General features: G+C 43.9%; 1 protein-coding gene across 2 annotated transcripts in view; it reads right to left on the reverse strand.

Moving 5' to 3' along the window:
* Positions 1-2,238: 2,238 nt before the first annotated feature.
* The window catches only part of LRP8 (LDL receptor related protein 8), a 182,048-nt gene continuing 164,711 nt past the window's right edge, over positions 2,239-19,575 (reverse strand). For both annotated transcript variants that reach the window (XM_086753025.1, XM_086753024.1), the window contains 12 exons: positions 18,366-18,485; positions 18,111-18,236; positions 16,053-16,224; positions 13,043-13,270; positions 12,359-12,477; positions 10,751-10,890; positions 8,192-8,333; positions 7,604-7,756; positions 6,704-6,934; positions 4,612-4,680; positions 4,217-4,389; positions 2,239-3,239 (listed from right to left, as the gene is read on the reverse strand). In XM_086753025.1, the coding sequence (XP_086609151.1) occupies positions 3,201-3,239; positions 4,217-4,389; positions 4,612-4,680; positions 6,704-6,934; positions 7,604-7,756; positions 8,192-8,333; positions 10,751-10,890; positions 12,359-12,477; positions 13,043-13,270; positions 16,053-16,224; positions 18,111-18,236; positions 18,366-18,485 (1,712 nt within the window). In that variant the 3' untranslated portion in view covers positions 2,239-3,200. The remainder of the gene's footprint in view (positions 3,240-4,216; positions 4,390-4,611; positions 4,681-6,703; positions 6,935-7,603; positions 7,757-8,191; positions 8,334-10,750; positions 10,891-12,358; positions 12,478-13,042; positions 13,271-16,052; positions 16,225-18,110; positions 18,237-18,365; positions 18,486-19,575) is intronic.

The following is a 19,575-nucleotide window of genomic DNA, read 5'->3' on the forward strand; positions in this document are numbered from 1 at the left end:
AAAAACTGGGGGCTTCCAAAGGCTTCATAGCAACATGTGACAGTGAAAGGTATTGTCTTCAGTGCTCTGCTTTCTAATGCTTCTTTGAGTATATCCTGCAAATCACCTGGGGCGGGAAAGAGAACGCTCATGTGCTGCACAGTTTGTTGGCTTGGTTTTCAAGAGGTCCACATCAACCGATACTGGTATGTACGTAGATACGCTTTACCACGAGCTGTACAAAGAAACTGAGTAGTTTGCAACTAATGGTTGAATAGGCCGGCATGTAGTAGCTGGGGTTAAAAATGACATCACCATTTGCACCATTGTTTGCACCATTCACTGCCGAGACGACATCTTCTCACAATGGTAAGGACCAGTGTACTCATACCACTGGAAGTTTTACCCACTTATTTCAGTGACATCACTGACAGAACTGTTCAGCTCAGGGAAATAATGAAGCTGGTACTGTTTTCCATGTGATCTGAAAATGACCAAGCCAAAGTGGCAGAGAAAGACAATTCAGAACAAAATGATCTGTTCATTTACACATAGAATATGAACAGTTTTCAGTGTTGCTATTGTGAAGCTGCAGCTGAACAGCTGAATTCTACAACAGCGTTCCCGAAGTCTCACTCTGGGTTTGGACAATTAAGAGTCAAGGACAACTCTGACCAAAATACTATATAGTCCCAGGCCCAGGACAGAGTTTTAAGCACTATAAAGTAATTAGTTCGGTAGTCCCAGATAAAAAAATTTAATCTTTCTATAGAAACAGTGCACTGTTTTACAAATGTGTTCATTTGGTTTGCAGTAATCTGTATTGATGTCGGTACAGCGTTACACAGAGCCGATCCCTCCCACGCCCCTCCCTGGTTCTTTTGTCCGTAACATAAAAACTGAAACACAAAAGGCACCAAGCAAGAACTTACTCTAACAGAACTTCAATATGACAAGACAGAGAGATCAGAAATGAGTACAACGTTAAATATCATCCTAACAATCTGAACCATTATTTAAAATAATTAATTTCTTAAAAAACAAATTTGGTGTTTGACTTCTCAGTAGTTATAAATCTGTAAAGGCTGAAATCAGCACTGCACACTGAGTTCATTTACAATGGTTTGAAAAAACCGGCAGCCTTTTATACATGGTTTGTACAGCTTTGTTTGTGTGTATGTGTTCTTAAAAAAGTATCAAAACTGTAGAGCTTTCAAATATATTTACATTCGTCTGTTAGTTACAGTGTTATCACATACAGCCTTTGCTCAGTTTTGTTCCTCATGCACACAGTGCATGGATTTGTAGAAACAGAGCTTTATACCTTAAAACAGTAACAGGATACCTCAATTTTTTCACTGCATTAAAATATAAAATTTGAATAGAAGGATGCTTGATTATTTCTGTATTGTCTATGCAAGCCATGAAGTATTTTGAGATTATATATTATGTTTGTAATGCATCCTAGGTTTTATAGAATCACAGAATGGTTTGGGCTGGAAGGGACCTTCAAAGCCCATCCAGTCCAACCCCCCTGCAGGGAGCAGGGACATCTCCAACCAGATCAGGTTCCTAAGAGCCCTGTCCAACCTGGTCTTAACTTTAGACACTTTCTTTCTTTTCTTAGTCAAGAATCAACTTCCAGCTCAAATTACACTGTAATTTATTCTAAAAGAAAAAAAAAAGGAAAAAAGAAAAAAAAAACTAAACTAAACCTATCCAGGTTGAGTTTCTTCTACTCACTTTAATACAAAAGCTTGGACTGAGGTAAGAACGCTAGGAAGATGTCTCTCGGTTTTGGTACGGTTCAGGGAGGTGCTAGTCCAGTATGCAGGGGTAGGTAAGTGTACTCACATCCCATAGAATTCCCCGGGAATCTCAGTGAGATGAGAAAAAAACCTGTTGTTTTTTTTTTTCTGGAAGGTGCAGGATGACCCAGCCAAAGGTACTGATAAGGCTGTGAATTTTTAACATCCTTGCCTACTGCTCTGTGGTTTGGGAGGCCTACCATGGTGCAGGTTGTTCCATTGGCAGTCGTTTGGAAGATAATTGCTGCGCCTCAAGAACTCTGCATATGCTGAATTAAGACACTGGCCCACAGCATCTCCTAAATTTGGACTCTTAATCAGTATGAGCAGGGGAAAAGGGCAAGGAGGGATGGAATTAACTTTTGTTATTGTGTTGGCTTTTTTTCCTGATGAACCACATGAGAGTGCTCTCTTTGGGGGTATGGAAGTATATGGCTAAATCTTTGTTTGAGAGATGAAAGATTCCCAGTGGGGAAAACCATTTGGATTTATATTTAGAAACAAACAAACAACCTAAATCAAATTTGTACCAAGCTATAAAAAGCAACAATACAACGCAAAAAACTGGGCGCTGTAAGAGTTTCTCCTGACCGAAATGCTATAAGCAGTAGCTCTCCAGTTAAAAGCACTGCAGATGAATCTCCCTGGATAGACTGGGAAATGTAAAAGCAACCCTTACGAGCCGGTTTGGAAACGAGGAGCTCTGCTTGTTGTGGGAGTGCTTCCTTTGTCAGCCATCTTTTACCCTACAGCTCTTTCTTACTTAGTGTCTTCAGATTTCAAAGCAAACTTCTCAAACATCCTGTAAAAACTCAATTATCCCTAATTTTCATAAATGTAGGCTAGTAGTTTTAAAATATATGTATATATTTTTATATATGTATATATTTATATGCCTATATATCTATCTAGACTAGATAGATATATACACAGATAATCTATGCACAGCAAGCCAAACATACAAAAAATAAATACTCTCACTCCTCTACTATATTTACAAAGCAGATCTTATAATCCAGATTTTGTTAATAAATATTTCTAAACTGCTGTACAGAATTTGTTTTACTTATGTTGATGGATAGCCACAAAGCATATTCAACATATTTACAAAGTATCTATAAATATAGTCTTAAAATAAAGCAATAGCTACCGAACCGCCAGCCTGGCTAGTTATGTACATTGAGTTAGTAGCTCAGCTGTCGCTTATTCACTATCACAAATGGGTAGTGCAACAAGTTAAAATGTGTATAAAAGATTATACATACAAAACTCTCACATCCTTTGGATGTCTGCAGTTCATTATAACTTTGTGGTTACCCTTCTGCAACATAAATAACGATCAAAAAGAAGATGCAGGTTCTGTGATCCAGAGCAAATTTGTTCAGTGTGTTGACTGGAGCAGCAGCTTCATCCTTACGGCAACCCATCATCTTCTAAGCTTAATGCTACACGCTGTGAAGGAAAAAAAAAACACCAAAAACCCACCACATTTGAGAAAACTTGTGATACTGTTGCTAACTTGTATTTCTTGTTAAAAATCTCCCTGTTGTCCCTAGTGTATTGGTGACAAATCTATTTTATGCACTGATTTTTTTTCCCCCAAATGGAGTCACTCACTCAAGGGTTACTAAAGAGGGGCTGGTAAGTTTACTTCACTTGTGTATCGGATAAAGTTCCTCGTAAGGGATGACACCTCCTCTAGTGGGATCCCTAGGAGGACCCTGGGATAATACACAGCATTTCCTACGTGCCTGCCTACCTGCAGAAGCTATATTGCCTTCTCTTATTACTTACGGATCTTTATGCTCTCTTCTGAAAACACAATGCAGTTGTAACTGCCAGTGCTTCATCTCACCAGGGCTGCTGCTTGGAAGGAGGCTCCTTTACAAACTGCCAAGCAGAACAGGTTCTCCTCTTCTGCATAGACAGGGCTCGCTATCAAAATGAGTGCTTGCTTTTGGTAAAGCGCAATCTTGCCAAGGCAAATTTCCTTAACTTCTTACAGAACCTCATTCACTCCTCCTTGTGAGGAATCTGACTCTTCTTTACACTGTTACATTACAGAGAAAATACTCTCCCTGGTTTGCAGAGAAACTCAAGTGATCCTTAAGATAGTTTAGACACTTGGTAGCAGTCTAAGCACAGATAAAATGGTATCTGGTAGAGGAGAAGTAGTCAGCTGTCATGTAACGAGCTCTTGAGGCAGCTAGCTTTACACTTGCTGGCTCGCTAAGTATACAGACTAGGACAATTATTCTTCATTTAAATAGAATATCTGAGGCTTCTGCCTATTCAATGATTATTAAAGAAGTTCTGTTTTTTGTCATTATGTGGCAAATAACCAACACTGTAACTGGCTGGAGATAATTCTGTATCTAAACTCTCAACAAAATTTATCTTCTCCATCAGCAGTTTCCTCAGATACTTACTGCTGGGTAGACGTGTCCAATTTGGGCAGTCCGCCCAATGTGGATTTCGTCTTCATCTTCCTCTTCCGTTGTCTTCCTATATACTGGATTATCAAAATTCATGCTTTTAGTATTCTTCCGTTTCCAGTTTCTCCAGATGAGGTATCCCCCCATGCACAGCAAGCCAATGACCACTGAGGAAAGGGGAAAGAAAGGGCTGTTAGCCAGGCATGAATCTGTCGGGATGCTCCCACATCAATATTCACCCTTGTACGGTTTTCTTAAAGTCAGGCTACTTTTCCCCATTTCAGCAGTTCCTGTCCTCTTTCCCACCCCCAACCCTGAAAAGCAGAAGAGTGTATTTACACCAGCAGTCTGGTACAATTTCCTTCAAAGGTTAAATCAAATCAGCTTACCGACAGGAATGACAATTCCAATAACAGCCGCTGTCACAGTTGAATCAAAGCCTTGGTCGTTATTTCCATCTGTAATTACAGAAGTTGTTCTGATCATTTAACTCATTTGCTGGTTTTAAAGCCACGTCTAAATAATGTCTTATGTTAGTAACCATGATGTTCTGCCCATCAGAAAGTTTTTGTAATCAAATTATTTCCGAGAAGATGAAAAACATATACACACAGATGTGGGCTAAACTGAGCAGTTTCTTCTCAGGAGCAACAAACAGCCTGGCCATAAAGTGCCACTGCCCTCGCAGGGCTGCGCACCAGGAGCGCACGGCCAGCTGAGGGAAGTGCTCAGTACAGCGTTGCCAGAGAGAGGAGTCAGTGCCTGTAACTTGTGTCTCTAATTTTCAAGCACAAAAAAGGAGGCCAGTTTTAAAAAACATGGTATTTAATGCAAATTCCATGCATGGATCAGGGGATGGTGAACAGTGCTCTTGAAAATCCACACTAGAACACCTTCTAGTACTGACACAATTAATAATTCATTGAGCTGTCACAAAAAGAATGTAGTTCAAAGTCATCTGCACAGCTTTTTATTTTAATTATTTTTTTCTTTATTATTTACAGCTAAGGAGTTTGTCAACACATACGTCGCTCATTGCTGCCGTCTGCCTCAGCCTGCAAGAATGACCCCAAAATTCAATACTGCATTTACAAGAAGAAAAACACCTATAAGGAAAAATAATTTAAAAAAAAATAATCAATATGCCTTTCAAGTGATATACTTTAAAAGATTTGCTCTGAGCTCTTATAATAGAAGATCAGCATAGAAAATACAGTTTTGCTAAAATATGAGGAATTGAGAGAGGAGGAACTAATTGTGGCTTTGTCTTTTGATACACCAATACACGGTGGAACATAAAAGGCAATTTATCCTTTTAAATACTTCCCTGTGGCAGGTTGTTCTATTACACAGTTATTTACTTAATTATTTCAGATGTGGACAATTAAAACACCTTGCTTCCACGGCTTACTGAAAAGATAATTATTGCACTTGAAATAAATTTGCACAAAAAGAACTTACAAGAATGAATTTTAGAAATTGGGTTTTGCTTTCCCACACGCAGTACAGTGTGCTGCATCACTACAAACAGGCACCCTAGTCAAACAGGGAGAGTTTAGTTTTGCTTTCCAGATGCAGTGGAAACTGCCTACTCTGCTCAATGAAACAAACAAACAAAAAAAATTACTGTTTTTAAAGCAATCTAGATCTGTTTGAGGTCTTGAATGACAGTCCTGAAGAGTAAAGTCTTATCTCTGCACCAGATTTTTTTTTTTTTTCCCCCCAGACAAGCAGTTCAGCTTTTCTGCTTTGCCTTGGTAGCACCATCCAGAGGGACAGGTTAGCACTGAGACGGTAGGCTGGTGTTTCATTACTCATTACGTAGGTGAACTTGAGGAGAGCCTGTTACTCTCTGTCGGGGTACTTTTCTGATTCGTAATGCAAATCTTCAAATGTATGTCACGTTGAGGCCACATTAACACACAGAGCGCAGCCATGCAAACCAGATGCAGCTTGTCTTGGGCTGCAGTAATTACAAACATCCAGCAGGCTAAAGCTGGACGGGAGGCATTTTTCACCCACAACTTGTGCTGGATCTCATTAACAATTAAAATAGGTGAAGGACCTGTAGAATCATCCATGTTGTTGGACGAGATGACCTTGAAAGGTCCCTTCCAGCCCCAACTGTTCTGTGTTACGGTACGCAGCACTACGAACAGCACCGAGGCTGGGATGAACTAGGATCAGGCAGAAGGCAAGGACTATTGTGAACTCTCAGGGCCTCATCGCTAGAGTCCATTTCACGTGTGCTGGATGAAAACCCGATTTAAGTTCCTTAACACCCCAGGTGACTAGAATCACATCAGCCATCAGGTCAGGGATGTCTGCAGGAGGAGCACCTGATGTCTCCCGCTATGCAACAGGATGTGCCTGCATCTGACCAGTTTATAACTCAGATGTTAGGTCAGGTCTCCCCCCAGTGCCTGAGTTTTTGTGATACAGTATATACAGAAAAAGAAAAGAGGAATCTAATTCTCTTACAGTGCTGTGATAAATTGCTGTTTCCAGTGGTCATCTCAGAATCTACCAGGATGGATGTGGCGGAAGGTAAATGAAAACTTGGGGTTGTAATTGTAGCTTCTGATACAGCTTTGGGGACAACTTCAGTGGTGTTACTGGCACTGCCAAGTACAGTTGTGATGGTCGTGGTGCTGGCAGTACGAGATGCTGTGGTTGTAGAAACCAGTACAGCAGTTGAAGCAGTTGGAAGTTCTGAAAAGCAAGAGCAACAATGAAATCTGGTTAAAGTAAGTATGCAAAGCAAATCACAAATGGTGATATAGATCTGGGGAGGATTGTTATGTTTACTGATAAGAGGCAGAAACCAAATTCCAATTCTGTTTACTGTATTCAGACTATCAATAGCTCTCTGCCTAAAGCTACAGAAATTATTTTCTTGCAGTCAAGCTTAACTTAACTAGTAGTAACAAAGCATTGTGGATAGAAGGTAGTTAAGTTCAAAAACTTGTGTTTTTTTTTCAGTACATCAGAAGATACTGAATTTGTAGCAGGAACTATTTGCATGATAGGGAAAACCACACCGAAACTACCCATCTCTGTAGGATATTGTCAGCAATGACTGTGGCCTCTCCAGATCCAGAATCTATAGGGCAATTAATGTAGCAAATTTTAACGATTTATTGACCACTCACACTCTTAGTGCTGGGCCTTATCCCTTTTTTCCTCTTCCTGCTGTATTGTTTTCTGGTTATGCTTTCAAAAATAAGCAAGTGTTCAGTAAAGGACACCACAATGCTGTGTTCAGAAGGCAGCAAGTATGTGGAACACAAAAGCTGGAGTTTGTTTTCCACCACCAGGAAATAGGTTCACTGTAAGTATGATTTTGTTGGAACAGCGGAACAGTGACGTGATTGTACTTACCTTTGTGGCACTTCTTCATGTCAGGACCCAGCCACATATTGTCAGGACAGGCACACGTATACTTGGGAGAATGGGGAGAGATCTGAGGCGCCGGAAGACACAAATACTCACAGCCTCCGTTTGGCTGGGAGCTGAGCTCGCAGGAATCTGGAGCTGTTCAAGGATGGAAGAAAAGACAAGTTATTTTTCTAGTTATTTGTTTCCTGTTCTTGGCAAAGTCCTGTAAGAAGACTCTCTTCCACTTCCTACCTCAATTAATTGGGCTGCGTAAGCATCTCGACAGTGTGGAGTACAGTGAAACCTTACACTCTGCTATAAAACTGCCCAAATATGTAATGAATGGCAAGCATCACAGTGATGGGAGCAACTCACTGTTATCAAAGATGCTAATTAAACAGCTATTAACAAATTGCAGACTTCTCAATAAATGTTGTCACTGAATTAATTATGCAGGAACTTCAAACATGAGGCATTGATTTGACATTATCACCTGTGCTTTCTCTCTCTCATCAAGAACCATCAGGAAGCATTTCATTTACTAGTTCAAATAAACCTGATTTAGGGCCACGATGCCCGGAGGTATCTTACCTTTGGGCTGCTTTAATTCATGAAATACCACGATGTCATGGGGATTATTGAGATTTTCTGCCAAAACAGAGATGTCCAAGCCATTCAGCCTGTTTGCGCTGAAGATCGCTTCATTCTCCAGATCAGTCCAGAACACTCTGTCCTGCAGGAAATGGATAGGATTTCTGACCTGGCCCTGCTCAAATCCAACTCAAGCTGGATTAAACTCCAGCAGTCACAAAGTCAACGCGCTGTGTTCCTACCTTGGGGCACCTTCGGTTCATGCTACTTCTATTCAAAAGCACAGCAATCCTACATTTTTATAAAGTGCCTAGTAATTCTGAGTATGTATGAGACTGGGATGAGGGAGCAGAAATTTGGTTAAGTACAGAAGAGTAGCATCCATTCTGTTTCTGAACTATTTTATTCTTTAAGAGACACAGTGGATCATGAGCAGAACCAAAGGGCCATACTAGAAACTTTTGTTATCTCTGCTGTTTTTTTTCTCCTTTCCAAAGGTCAGACCTGCATTAAACACGTATCTATGAAGAGGCCAGTGCGTAGAGCACACCAGGAAAATGAGTATCTATTTCTCTTTTTTATTAATATCTTTTGCATGGCATACTATGATTGAAGACGCAAACTAACTAGTCAAGGAGATACACAAGAATTGCAGTTATCAGTATTCAGTTGCTCGGTCGGCTATGCATTCTGCTGCCTGCTAAAAACCACATGTATTTCAGTAAGGAAAGCCACATTCCTGGAGAACAAGGGCAAATTACCAAAACCAAAAGAGTCGTCTGTTATTCTAACCAGCCTTTCAGATGAGGAAGGGTGCACAGAGGTTAAATAACCCAGAGATCCTTCCAAACTCTGCTGCTGAGGATAAAGCTAAAGAGCAGCAATGTCTTGGGGAAACCCGTGCCCAAAGTTCAATACCTAGATGTCAGCCACACTGCATGGAAGCAATAAGCGTTTTAAGGAAGAGGGTTTTACCAAGTCAAAGGCCAACCTAGTGAAGTGAAATGAGGAGACAAGAAAGGAGGCTGACACACACCTTGACAGGGAGCCAACCAGGCACCTTACTCTGCTACCGCCAACTTAGGGTGAGGTGCCAAAGTTGAAGCGTTTGTTCCCAGAATAATTTAAATAATCACAGCAAGGAGCTTAGCTACACGAGAGAAGACTTCACTGCCCCAGGCGAGTGATACTTGGCAATCCTCTCGCAGGGGAGGAGGAGCGGAAGAGCTGGATTGTCCCTCTGCTTCCATCCGGGCAAAACAGGGATTTGAATTATGTCTTCCGTACCCCTGGAGTACTCCTGAGACAGGTCGGGGAACGCGGTTTCAAACACATGCTTTACATCTTAAGCATGAGATACAAACTGCAAGGAATCTGTTAGCCCTGGGCCCTGCCGCTGGGCAGTGCGTAAACTAATGGCAGAAATGCGGATGCCCATTTACGTAGTGATTTCTGCAGATCTCAGCAGGTCTTAGTTCTTCCCTGATGACATCTGAAGGTCCGAACTGTACTATTTAATTAATTACTGCACTGCTTTTAGTAAGGCTACAGTGTGACAACTGAATGGTACAAAAGTACTGAATCTACAAGACTAACTGGGTTTTCAATGGAACATACTCAAGTGGGAACTGGAAGCCTTTGTGAAAACAGGCCTATATCTTTGTAGGATCAGAGCTACAATTTTGGAGACAGGGAAGTGTGTCTGATGTGTGGCAGGGTTTGTGTGTTGTAACTGGAGCAATTCAGCCCGTAAGAAAATTATCTGGCCCTTTCGGAACAAGGTGAACAAACCCCTTGTTAACACCAAGTCCCCAGCCTCAGCAAGGCACTGGTGCCCAGTGACTGCAGGGGGAGCCCTACCAGTGCCTTGCTGGCACAGATGCTCCCAGCTGAAGCCTAGAGACTCCCGAGACAGGTGAAAACATTTCTGAGGACACTTCTGCAGATGCTGGGATGGACAACGGAAACAAATAGCCAACATAGAAAAATTTAAGGGGCTGTCCTCCCCTGAGGGTTCTGCTGGCACCAGAAAATGCAGCGCAGGTATGCAAAGGCGGTGTGAAACAAAGCTGCTGAGAGCAGCCGAGGCTGCTCTGAGCACACACAGCTCCCCTCAAAGTCCGACTTTCAAAAGACAGAGACATGTTGCAGTGTCACTCAGTGAATGGCTGTCCCACCTGCTGATCACAGCAAGTGGCTTCTCCCTTCGCTTGCTCATAGTTTTGGCCTTTGCATGGACAGCTGGCTCGATTAAAATGAAGGAAAACCCACCACCCATCTTCCAGTTCTGGGGGAGGTGTTAACGCTGGGCACCACCAGCCCCTCACAGGTGCACTGGTCCTACATGAGGTAAAAGCATGAGACAACGCATCGCTCCCAATTAAGGGCTTTAGAAAACAATCTTCCTGGCTGAACCCACACCAGGTTAAGTGGTTTCTATAGCAGCAAACGCCCTTGCTGAGCTTTCTGCGCTATGCAAAAGGCAGAGCTTTTGAACAAGAAGAGCTCGGAGACCTCCTGCAGTATCCAGTCTGTTCTGCATCCGTTTGCGACTCTTACCTCAAACACTGCTAAGCCGAAAGGATGGCTCAGATCGTCAGCAGAAGAGATCAGAACTTTTCTGTTGCTGCCATTGAAATCAATGCAGGACAGTGAATGCAGTTTGGAGTCTACCCAGTAGAGACGCTGATTCAGCAAATCTGAGAAGTGAAACACAATGAAGCAAAATTACACACAGCTCCTGCAACTCTCTTTCTCTTGCCCAGTGTGTTTTTCCTGCTGGCAGCATGACTAATCTCTTTATTATTGGGCCCTTTTTTTTTTTTTTTTTTACACTGGTTCTGGTTTTGAATCAGTGCCCAGATATGCTGGGATAAGACCCTATAAACAGGATTAAAAAGGAGGAACATGCTGGTGTGTGGTGGGGGAATGCCTGACTGACAGCTTTGTACAGTGAGGTTCTTTTGCAGCAGGAGGCGCAGGGCAGAAGCACTTTGGGCTTCCCAGAGTCACTGCACCAGTGCCTGAGCGAGAAACTTCATCTGCCTCAAGGCTATTCAGTCCTTGGCCTCTTGCTGGAGATCAGCAGCTGTGATTCTAATGAAACATCTCTGAAGGAGCTGTGCCATTTACACATTTTCAGTGAAGAAGAATCCTGGGTCCAGAAACCCTTCTTGTGCTGTAGGCCGGGGGAACGCTGGCGGTGAGGACACTCCTACCACAACCAGCTAGGTTTTGGGGAGGGTGCAGGTAAGAGTGGGAGGGAAGGATCCCATGTTATTGAGAATGCTAAGCATTGTATTTCTCTTCCTGGAGCAAATTCACTCATTTTGGATGAGATTCACTACACAGAATACAAGTGGATGAGTGCCAACACAAAACAAGTTCTGTAATTAAACAAGTCATTAATTAATTTCTTAATTACTAAAGGATAACATTATTTGTTCAGAGCAGTAGCACTTCAACACTATGCAATGGTAGCAGCAGCTTCTCCTACATCCTTGTCATGGCCAGAATTTTCAAATATAAAACCAAGCAGAGAACCTCACAGCTGCATGGCATTAAACACAGGGTTGTAGCTCTGTCCCCTGCTGCCCCGTGAGGGCAGGAAACCTCCTTTCCGCTCCTGCAACTAGGTGCAGCAGTAAGAACAACCACAGCCCTCTGCGTGGCAGCAGGATACAGCCCGAGATGGGGTCCAGCTCGCTGCCCCCACTCAGAGCGGCTGGGCAGGCACGTCGGTGGGGAACGGGCTCTGCAGGCTGCACCTCTTCCCTTGGTGTAGCGTGTGCTCATCAGTCCAATGAAGCATCTTGACACTTCTGAGACAGGCCCAGGTCCAGAGACACTAGCACCAAGGACTCTCTGATACTTCCTGGACTTCCAAAGGGTTGTTGCAGCTCTGCATCCTCCCCCAAAATTTGCCTTAAGGCCCACCTAAAAGCAACTCAAAGCTCCTGCAGTATAGGGTTCTGAATGCAGCAAGACTTACTGCCTATGCTTGCTACTGAAATAAAATCACTGGTGGTGATGAGCAGTGAGAGTGTGTTTCCAGGATTTTTATTTGCAAGTGCCTTTGCACATTTGAAATTTTGCTTTCCTATTTAACCATAAAAATAAATTTATGTCAGCCACAGTGGCCGCTGTAGCTCTAACCTGGGCACTTACCAAGCGTGATGCCATTTGGCCACTCAATGTTGTCAGTCACCAGCACCTGCCGCCCCACGCCATTCAAGCCAGCTTTCTCAATCTTAGCTTTGTCTCCCCAGTCAGACCAGTACATGAACCTGAAAGAGACAGATGCAATAAAACAGTAAATTGGACGCTAGTGTAAGAAATTTGCACTACTAATTGGAGTAGGAGGTGCACTGTTCTCTCCTTGTTATAGCAAGGCATCTCCGCCGCTTCAGGTCATTCTGATACGCACCCAGGGGAGCCACATGCTGTCCCCACAGGGCACTCTGCCACAAGGCTTGCACCAGAATGCAAAATCTCACCTGAGTAACCCCATGCAAACGATCTCCTGGTGGGTCTGCTAGGTATGTGGACTTCACTTATCCAAGTAGCCCACACAAGTCAGACAGACGACTTCATTTCCCAGCACAACCCATGTGCCTGGATCCACTCAGGCCCATCAAACACATGATCTGTCCATTTCTTTAACTTTAACAGCAGTGGCCTTGCAAAGAATTAGTTGAACCATCTCAGCAGTCCCATTTAAATTCAATGGATCTATTGATCTTAAAGGGCACCTGAAGTCTGGATGAGCTGGGAACCACCCACAAGTTTGTAAGAGGCAAAAAGAAGACTGGAACTGTTGGTGAAGGGAGCGTTTGTCGTCTTTACACCTACCTCCGTGTGGGATCCACAGCAATGGCTCTTGGCTCACTGAGGTCACTGTTGAAAAGTGTCCTCCTCCTGCTTCCATCTGCAGTGGCCACTGAGATGGTCTTGTTTCCAGAATCTGTCCAGTAGATATTCTTATGAACCCAGTCTATTGCCAGTCCTTCAGGAGAGTTCAGCTGGCTGTCTATCAAAACCACCTGCTCAGCTGTGTCACTCGCTTTGTCGATGTAGGCACTGCAAAGACAGGACTCGTCACCGGGCTGACACACGGCACAGAGGGCCGTGCAGCGGGCACGGGGCTACGCCTCAGCCAGCTGAATGCCGGGTAGCACCACTCCACCCCCACGGGAAGAAAGTGCACGTGTAGCAGCGTGACTGACAGAGAAACCTTTATGGCTGCATGCTGCATCCTTCTGCTTTCTCCAACAACTTGTTCTTATTTCCCTGTATCTGGATGGCAGGCGTTTGCAGAACAGGGAACTGGCATTTTATTTTTCTACCTGCTTCCTGCTAGAACTGCACAACTCAGCAAAACATTTGACTTCAGGCACCTTAACTTCAATAGCATCGATTCATGGGATTTATGGACCTTAGAAATAAAATCTCCAGTGCTCTGCTGAACAGAGTTGAACTTAGCATGCAAATAAACACATTTAAATGTATTGCAGAATTAGAACCTGTGTAACTAATTATGACTCATCAAAGGAATTCATGGAGCTGTATTAATTTGGCAAGTGATCTCTTGTTAGATACAAATAAAATGTTCAGTAAGTATCAGTGGCAGCCTCAAAATCTTTCAAAATGTTCACAAAAGGCAGCAAACTCCACAAGGATGTTTCACACATAACTCAGTGTTGCTCCTACAGCACACAGGCTGATTCTGCACGGTTGCCGCTGTACCTGTATCAATTGCACTAAGTGAACTGAAATGGAGTTATTCTGAGCTTGCATCAGTGTTTCCAAGAGCTTAGTCTGGCTCTTAGAATAATGGGGTACATCTTTAAAAAGTCACCAACTGCAGAAAGGGTTGGTTTGGTTTTTTTTCTCTCTCTCTGAAGATTTGAAACTCCAAGATGATTTACAACTTCTGTTCACTGGTCATCCTGCCTCTGGTTGTGGAATGAGAAGATTAAGTCATACAGGAGCTGAGCTCTCAAGTATCAGATCAGAGACTTGGAAACAAATGTCTAAATCCAGGAATTTTTACCAGTGTTTTGTGGTCTGTGGCCCAGGCTGGAATGGCTACGCAGAGCCAGCCTGGATTAACAGCACATTACTGCATCGTCACTACAACGCATGGTTTTAGTTTTTCTCTGACCCAGCACCAAACGAATGGTATCACGGGGCTCTGCAGGGCATCTGACAATGTTTCCACGCCTCTGTTATTTCAGAATGATGAGCACCACACGTTCCGACTACACAACTCCAGGTCAATTAACTCCTGCCCAGTGACACAGAAATGTTCACACTTCCTCCCCACCGCTGCGGCGAGCTGCGGCGCTGTACCCTCAGTGTGACCTGCTGCTCTGGCGGGGCAACCAAGAGGGGCTCCTGCGGCTTTCAAAATGGGAGGGCTGAAATACAGAGGTGACATTTCAGTTCTCCCAGTAACTAAAATAAAATATAATAAAATATCTTCTGACACCCCACTGGGAACATCACCTCAATAGGAGAGGGACTGGAAATGCAAGTGAGGTGAACATTAAGAAAGATGGGGTCTCTTGCTAGCAATTACCTCCTGTACTTCTCACAACTATAGACTGCTTTTCCCCACAGGACTCCTGCAGGTGGAGTTCTGTTCTCTGCTGGAGGGACATGGTGGCCTCTTGTTTAGAAGTGTTTGATATTACTGATAGTAGCAGCATCTTAAACAGGATCATTAATTGCTAAGAAGTTATGGTGCACAGCTTGCTTTGCAAAAAAAAGGTGGGACTTACAACAGAGCTAATGCAAGTAGGAGTAAGAAAGAGAAAAATTCTGCGCTTTGGAAAAAGAAAAAGGCTTGGTATAGCCAGGTTTGGGGTATGAACACTGTTCAGGGGCCCCCAGCACCCGAGGGCATTCACTGTCAGAGAGCTGCAGAAGGAGCAGTGCGTCTTGAATAATTCTGTGCATATGAATATGAAGCCCTTACCCGCTCCTGTCTGTGCCTACAGACTCACACACAGTGAAAGCAGACAGCTTTCTTCTGAACCATCTCCATATTTCCAGAGCCTCAGAGGCCCGCTCAAGGTATCTGCCCAGCTACTTAGGTGCTTAATACCCAGCACAGCCTGGGCAAATTTCCCTGCCAATGGCACGGGAGCTCCCACAGCCTGCAGAAACCCTGGCTTGGCTCCCACATGCTGGAACTAATCAACCTTTGCCTGATCATTAGCTAAAATCCAGAGCAAATCACGGTAGAAGCTGCAATAAGGTGCAATAGCTATGCAAATCAGAATATACATGGGGGATTTTCTGCACATAAATTAAATGCATTTTTGACTAGGGACACTCACAAACCCCGGTATATAATACTGTGATGGATACCACAAAAACAGCTGAAGGAGGAGGGAGGATGAGAATTACAGAATGTGTACTGTGATCAAGTGGTGTGAATTTAAACCCAGTCTATCAGAGACTACAGTGGGCAGCTGTGTTGCTACCTCCTTGCTCCTACCATTTGCCTCCTTTGTGCATTTAGATGCAAAGTCCTTTGTGGTTTCACGTACAGTGAGCACGCAGCACAGCAGCAGTCGCATGCAGCACTGCTCAGCAATATTGTGATTCAGTAAACAAGGCTCTGTGTGTAATTGCACAAATGCAGCAGGGGCTATTCTTGACAAAATGCCTTCCCATGTTATCAAACCAGATAACTGCACAAAGTCTGGGCCATAACAGATAACCTAGGAAGGGAAGAAAAGCCCTCAGGTTCACTGCACCCTGCACTGTTTTCGGCAGACTGTCCTTAAGGGGGACAGACTGAACCACAGCTTTGGAAAGGTACCACAACACACATCCTTCTCTTGCTCCTTACCTGTAGATTTTTCGGTAGAATAAATCACACCAATATATTCTGTTTGTTGCCACCTCCACATCCAGCGCCACGACGTTCTTCAGCATGGGAATGATGCGAGAGTAGTCCCTTTTCACCAGGTCTATCTTACGGACCTCATGGCGATTGGTGAAGATGAGGTATGGACTCTTGCCTACCACAGAAAATAAAACCGTTTGTCATTTTAGCAGCTGACCTAAGGGCTGAATTCAGCTTTCATTTCTCAAACAACAACAGAACTATCAGTCACTGATAGCTCTGCTTTGTAAGGATGCTTTACACCACACCAGAACCAAGTGCAAACGGCTTCCAGAGGCAGAGCTATTGCACACGGACATGGAGAACTGCAGCACCTCTGTGGACACCAGATGCACACTTGCTTTTGGTCTGCCCATTCTGCTCAGCCACAAGCAAAACTCTGGGGAATGTCCTCATCTTCAATTACATATTTTAGATATAAAATACATGGGCCAGATTTTGGTGACTCGTGGCCAGGACAAGGAAAAGACAGCCCTCTCGGCTGGCTGGAGGGAAGGGAGAACCAGACTTGAGGCACAGCAGAGCCACATCGAATCCAGCAAAGCTGGGATTGGCTGCCAGGGAGGAATTTTAGACTGTCACGTACATGCAGAACTCACACAGTCCACCTGAGCACTTGGGCTCAGGCAGCTCATGTCTCTTTTTTGCAGGGCCAGAGCCTGCAGCCTGGGTGCTGGTGATACTGCTACTGCAGTTGTGATCTCAGGCCAGAGTCTCTCAAGAAGCATAAAGCTGACTTGAATTTTCCAACACAGAAGAGCAGGACACATAGAAACCCAAGTTATTTTGCTTAGAAGACCACAGCCAGCACCTCAGCCTCCACAGTTATTCACAGGGGACCTCATGGAGGCCAGTTTTCTCCTTGTGGGATGCAGACACCTCTGTCTCTAGGCTCAGACCAAGAGGTGCACATCCTTGCCCACTGCAAGGAGCAGACCATGCGATTCTCTGTTCTTAAGTGTCACTAAAATAAGCTGTGAGCCAAACAGCTGAAGCTTTAGTTTATTCTTTGTGCACCTCCTTGTTTGAGGTATGGACAGGATGGGAGGCTCACAATGCGCTTTACTGGATAAGACTGGTTTGTCCCTAACAGTGGCCAGTAAAAGATCCTAGCAGAGTGTCTTTCCACTGGGAAAGACAAAAAGGGACTGAGGAACATGATACTGGGAGGGAAGAGCTGGGACAAGGTTCTAGCTCTGGAATACATTGTGCTGCAGGGCTCCCAGCACAGACTGTCAGGCACAACAGAATTTTCTAACCAACAAGCAGATCAGTATCCCAGGATTTGGGTCAGTCCTAAAATCACTGCAGATGTGAGACTAACAGACCTTATGAGGATGGCTGGACACTGAACATAGCATACAGAACCTCGGAGAAAAAAGGCCACACGGATGTGCAGGATAACACTAGAGAAGCAATTCCATACTGCAGGTAACTCACCCTTCCCCAAGAGACCCACAATTTCCATTAAAGAAACCCCCAGCACGGCTAACGCTCAGCCTTGCACAATTCAACTTTCTGTCCCTCTGACAGTAACATTCATTTTTGCAGTAAGGTCAAGCAGACTGCTGGTGTTCACGTTGGTATTTGTGTAAGAGGCTGGGAGGGCAGAGAGGTGGCTAACATACCATGCTTTAATTGGGATGTTTTCTTGCTTTTAATACTACTACCACTACATGGTTTTGCTGCACTGTTTTTAACAACAGCTGTCAAGAGACTTTCTTTTCTAGTTTCAGCTTCAAACAGCCAACTAGTGACTGTAATGTTGCTCTGTACACTGTTAAAATATTCTGATCTGCATGATCAGTAGTTCTTGCCTAGAGATGCATCTGCTATCACTGCAGCAGTTTTGCGCTGCTCGAAATGAAATGTCTTTGCTTGCTTGCTTTGCTAGTTTCCTTTTGTCTCTGTTCCCCTAGCCTCAGCCCTGCAAGCGTTATTTTCTTATCGGAGTTGCGATGTTGAGCAAGCAGAGTTTAAGTGCCCGTGGGGTTGTCTTACCTACAGCTTTGCAGTTCTTGGACAGGGTGTCCATCTCATATCCCTCGTAGCACTCACATTTGTAGTCCCCCTTGTAATTAATGCAGATCTGGCTACAAGCGTCTGGATTCTCACATTCATCTATGTCTGAAAGGAGCGTTTGAAACCCATCAATAACTTGAAATCAAACCATCTGTGATGGAGCAATGCTGAAGTGAATATAATCACGTCTCTGTATGGTGAAACACAAGGGACTGCTGTTTGCATGTAAATTACCTCCACACGTTTTTTTATCCAGAAGCTTGTATCCGGGCGGGCATTCACATTCATAACCAATCTTCAAGTCTTTGCATATGTGTGAGCAACCACCGTTGTTCATAGAGCACTCATTAATACCTGGAAGGGATATACAGGTTATCTGTAATACAGGAAGGCTTTTAAGTTAGATTGAAAAAAATTAAGAGAGGGCAAGGTCCTCAGAAATCTTCAGCTCTCAGTAGCCAGGAGCTGGCCCCATAGAGCTTATGAGTGACTTCACAGATAGGATGCCACCACCATATAACTTTTTTTGCTCTTTATTATTCCAAACCAACACTGTAGGATCATTTGGACTGAAAGCTAGTGGCTAAATGAACAGGGAGCCCTGGGGACACAGCGTATGTGAATCTCTGCATCTCATTCCCTCAGAGAGCTACTGCTTTGAGCATGTTCTGCCACACGTGAGAAACTTCCCAGGGACCTAAGGGCTCCCTCCAGGAGACTCCTCCTTCCCCATGTGCTGGTTCATGTTGACTTTTCTGAACAGTGTCTCTGAGCTTTAATAATTCATGCTGGGGGAGTCTCATCTCCCAAGGGCCAGCTATTTTGAAACACTGTACTATTTTCCCATCTAGCTCCAAAAAATGATCTATGTGAAAATTCCAGAAAACACCAAAGTACAGTCTGCCAGAGGTACTCCATTAGCACTGAGATACAGTCCTCCCACAAACACCTCCCACCCGACAGTCTCTGCCGGCAGCCTGCATCAGCTCAAGTGTGCAATTTATGAAACAACAGCCCTCATCCTCTCCTGGGTCCCTGTGTAATCCAAGGCCACCTCTCTGATCCTGCTTTCAAGTGCCGAAATGAGAAACAGACTAAATGGATCCCTGTAACTAGAACTGAATGAGAGGTTGAGGAAAGCCAGTTTTCTGTCAGCAGTAACATTTCTTGTTGTAATTAACCTACATAAGGTGAAGAGAAAGTCCTCTCCTTAAGATAGACTGCTGAACAGAAGCTGTGGGATTTCAGGGATAGCGGGCTCACCAGAACAAGCCAAACTGATTTGCTTCAATCTATAATGCAATTTAAAGGCAAATTTTTCATTTATCTTTTACTTCTTGCTTCCTTGCACACTGCAGGTGAGCAGTACAGCACAGCCATTAAACCACTGCTCTTGGAAGAAAATGAGAACAACCACAAGCCAATTAAGTGAGTAAGACTTGGA

The sequence above is a fragment of the Chlamydotis macqueenii genome, chromosome 8 (genome assembly GCF_036417535.1).
Source record: "Chlamydotis macqueenii isolate bChlMac1 chromosome 8, bChlMac1.mat, whole genome shotgun sequence".
NCBI classification, from domain to species: Eukaryota; Metazoa; Chordata; class Aves; order Otidiformes; family Otididae; genus Chlamydotis; species Chlamydotis macqueenii.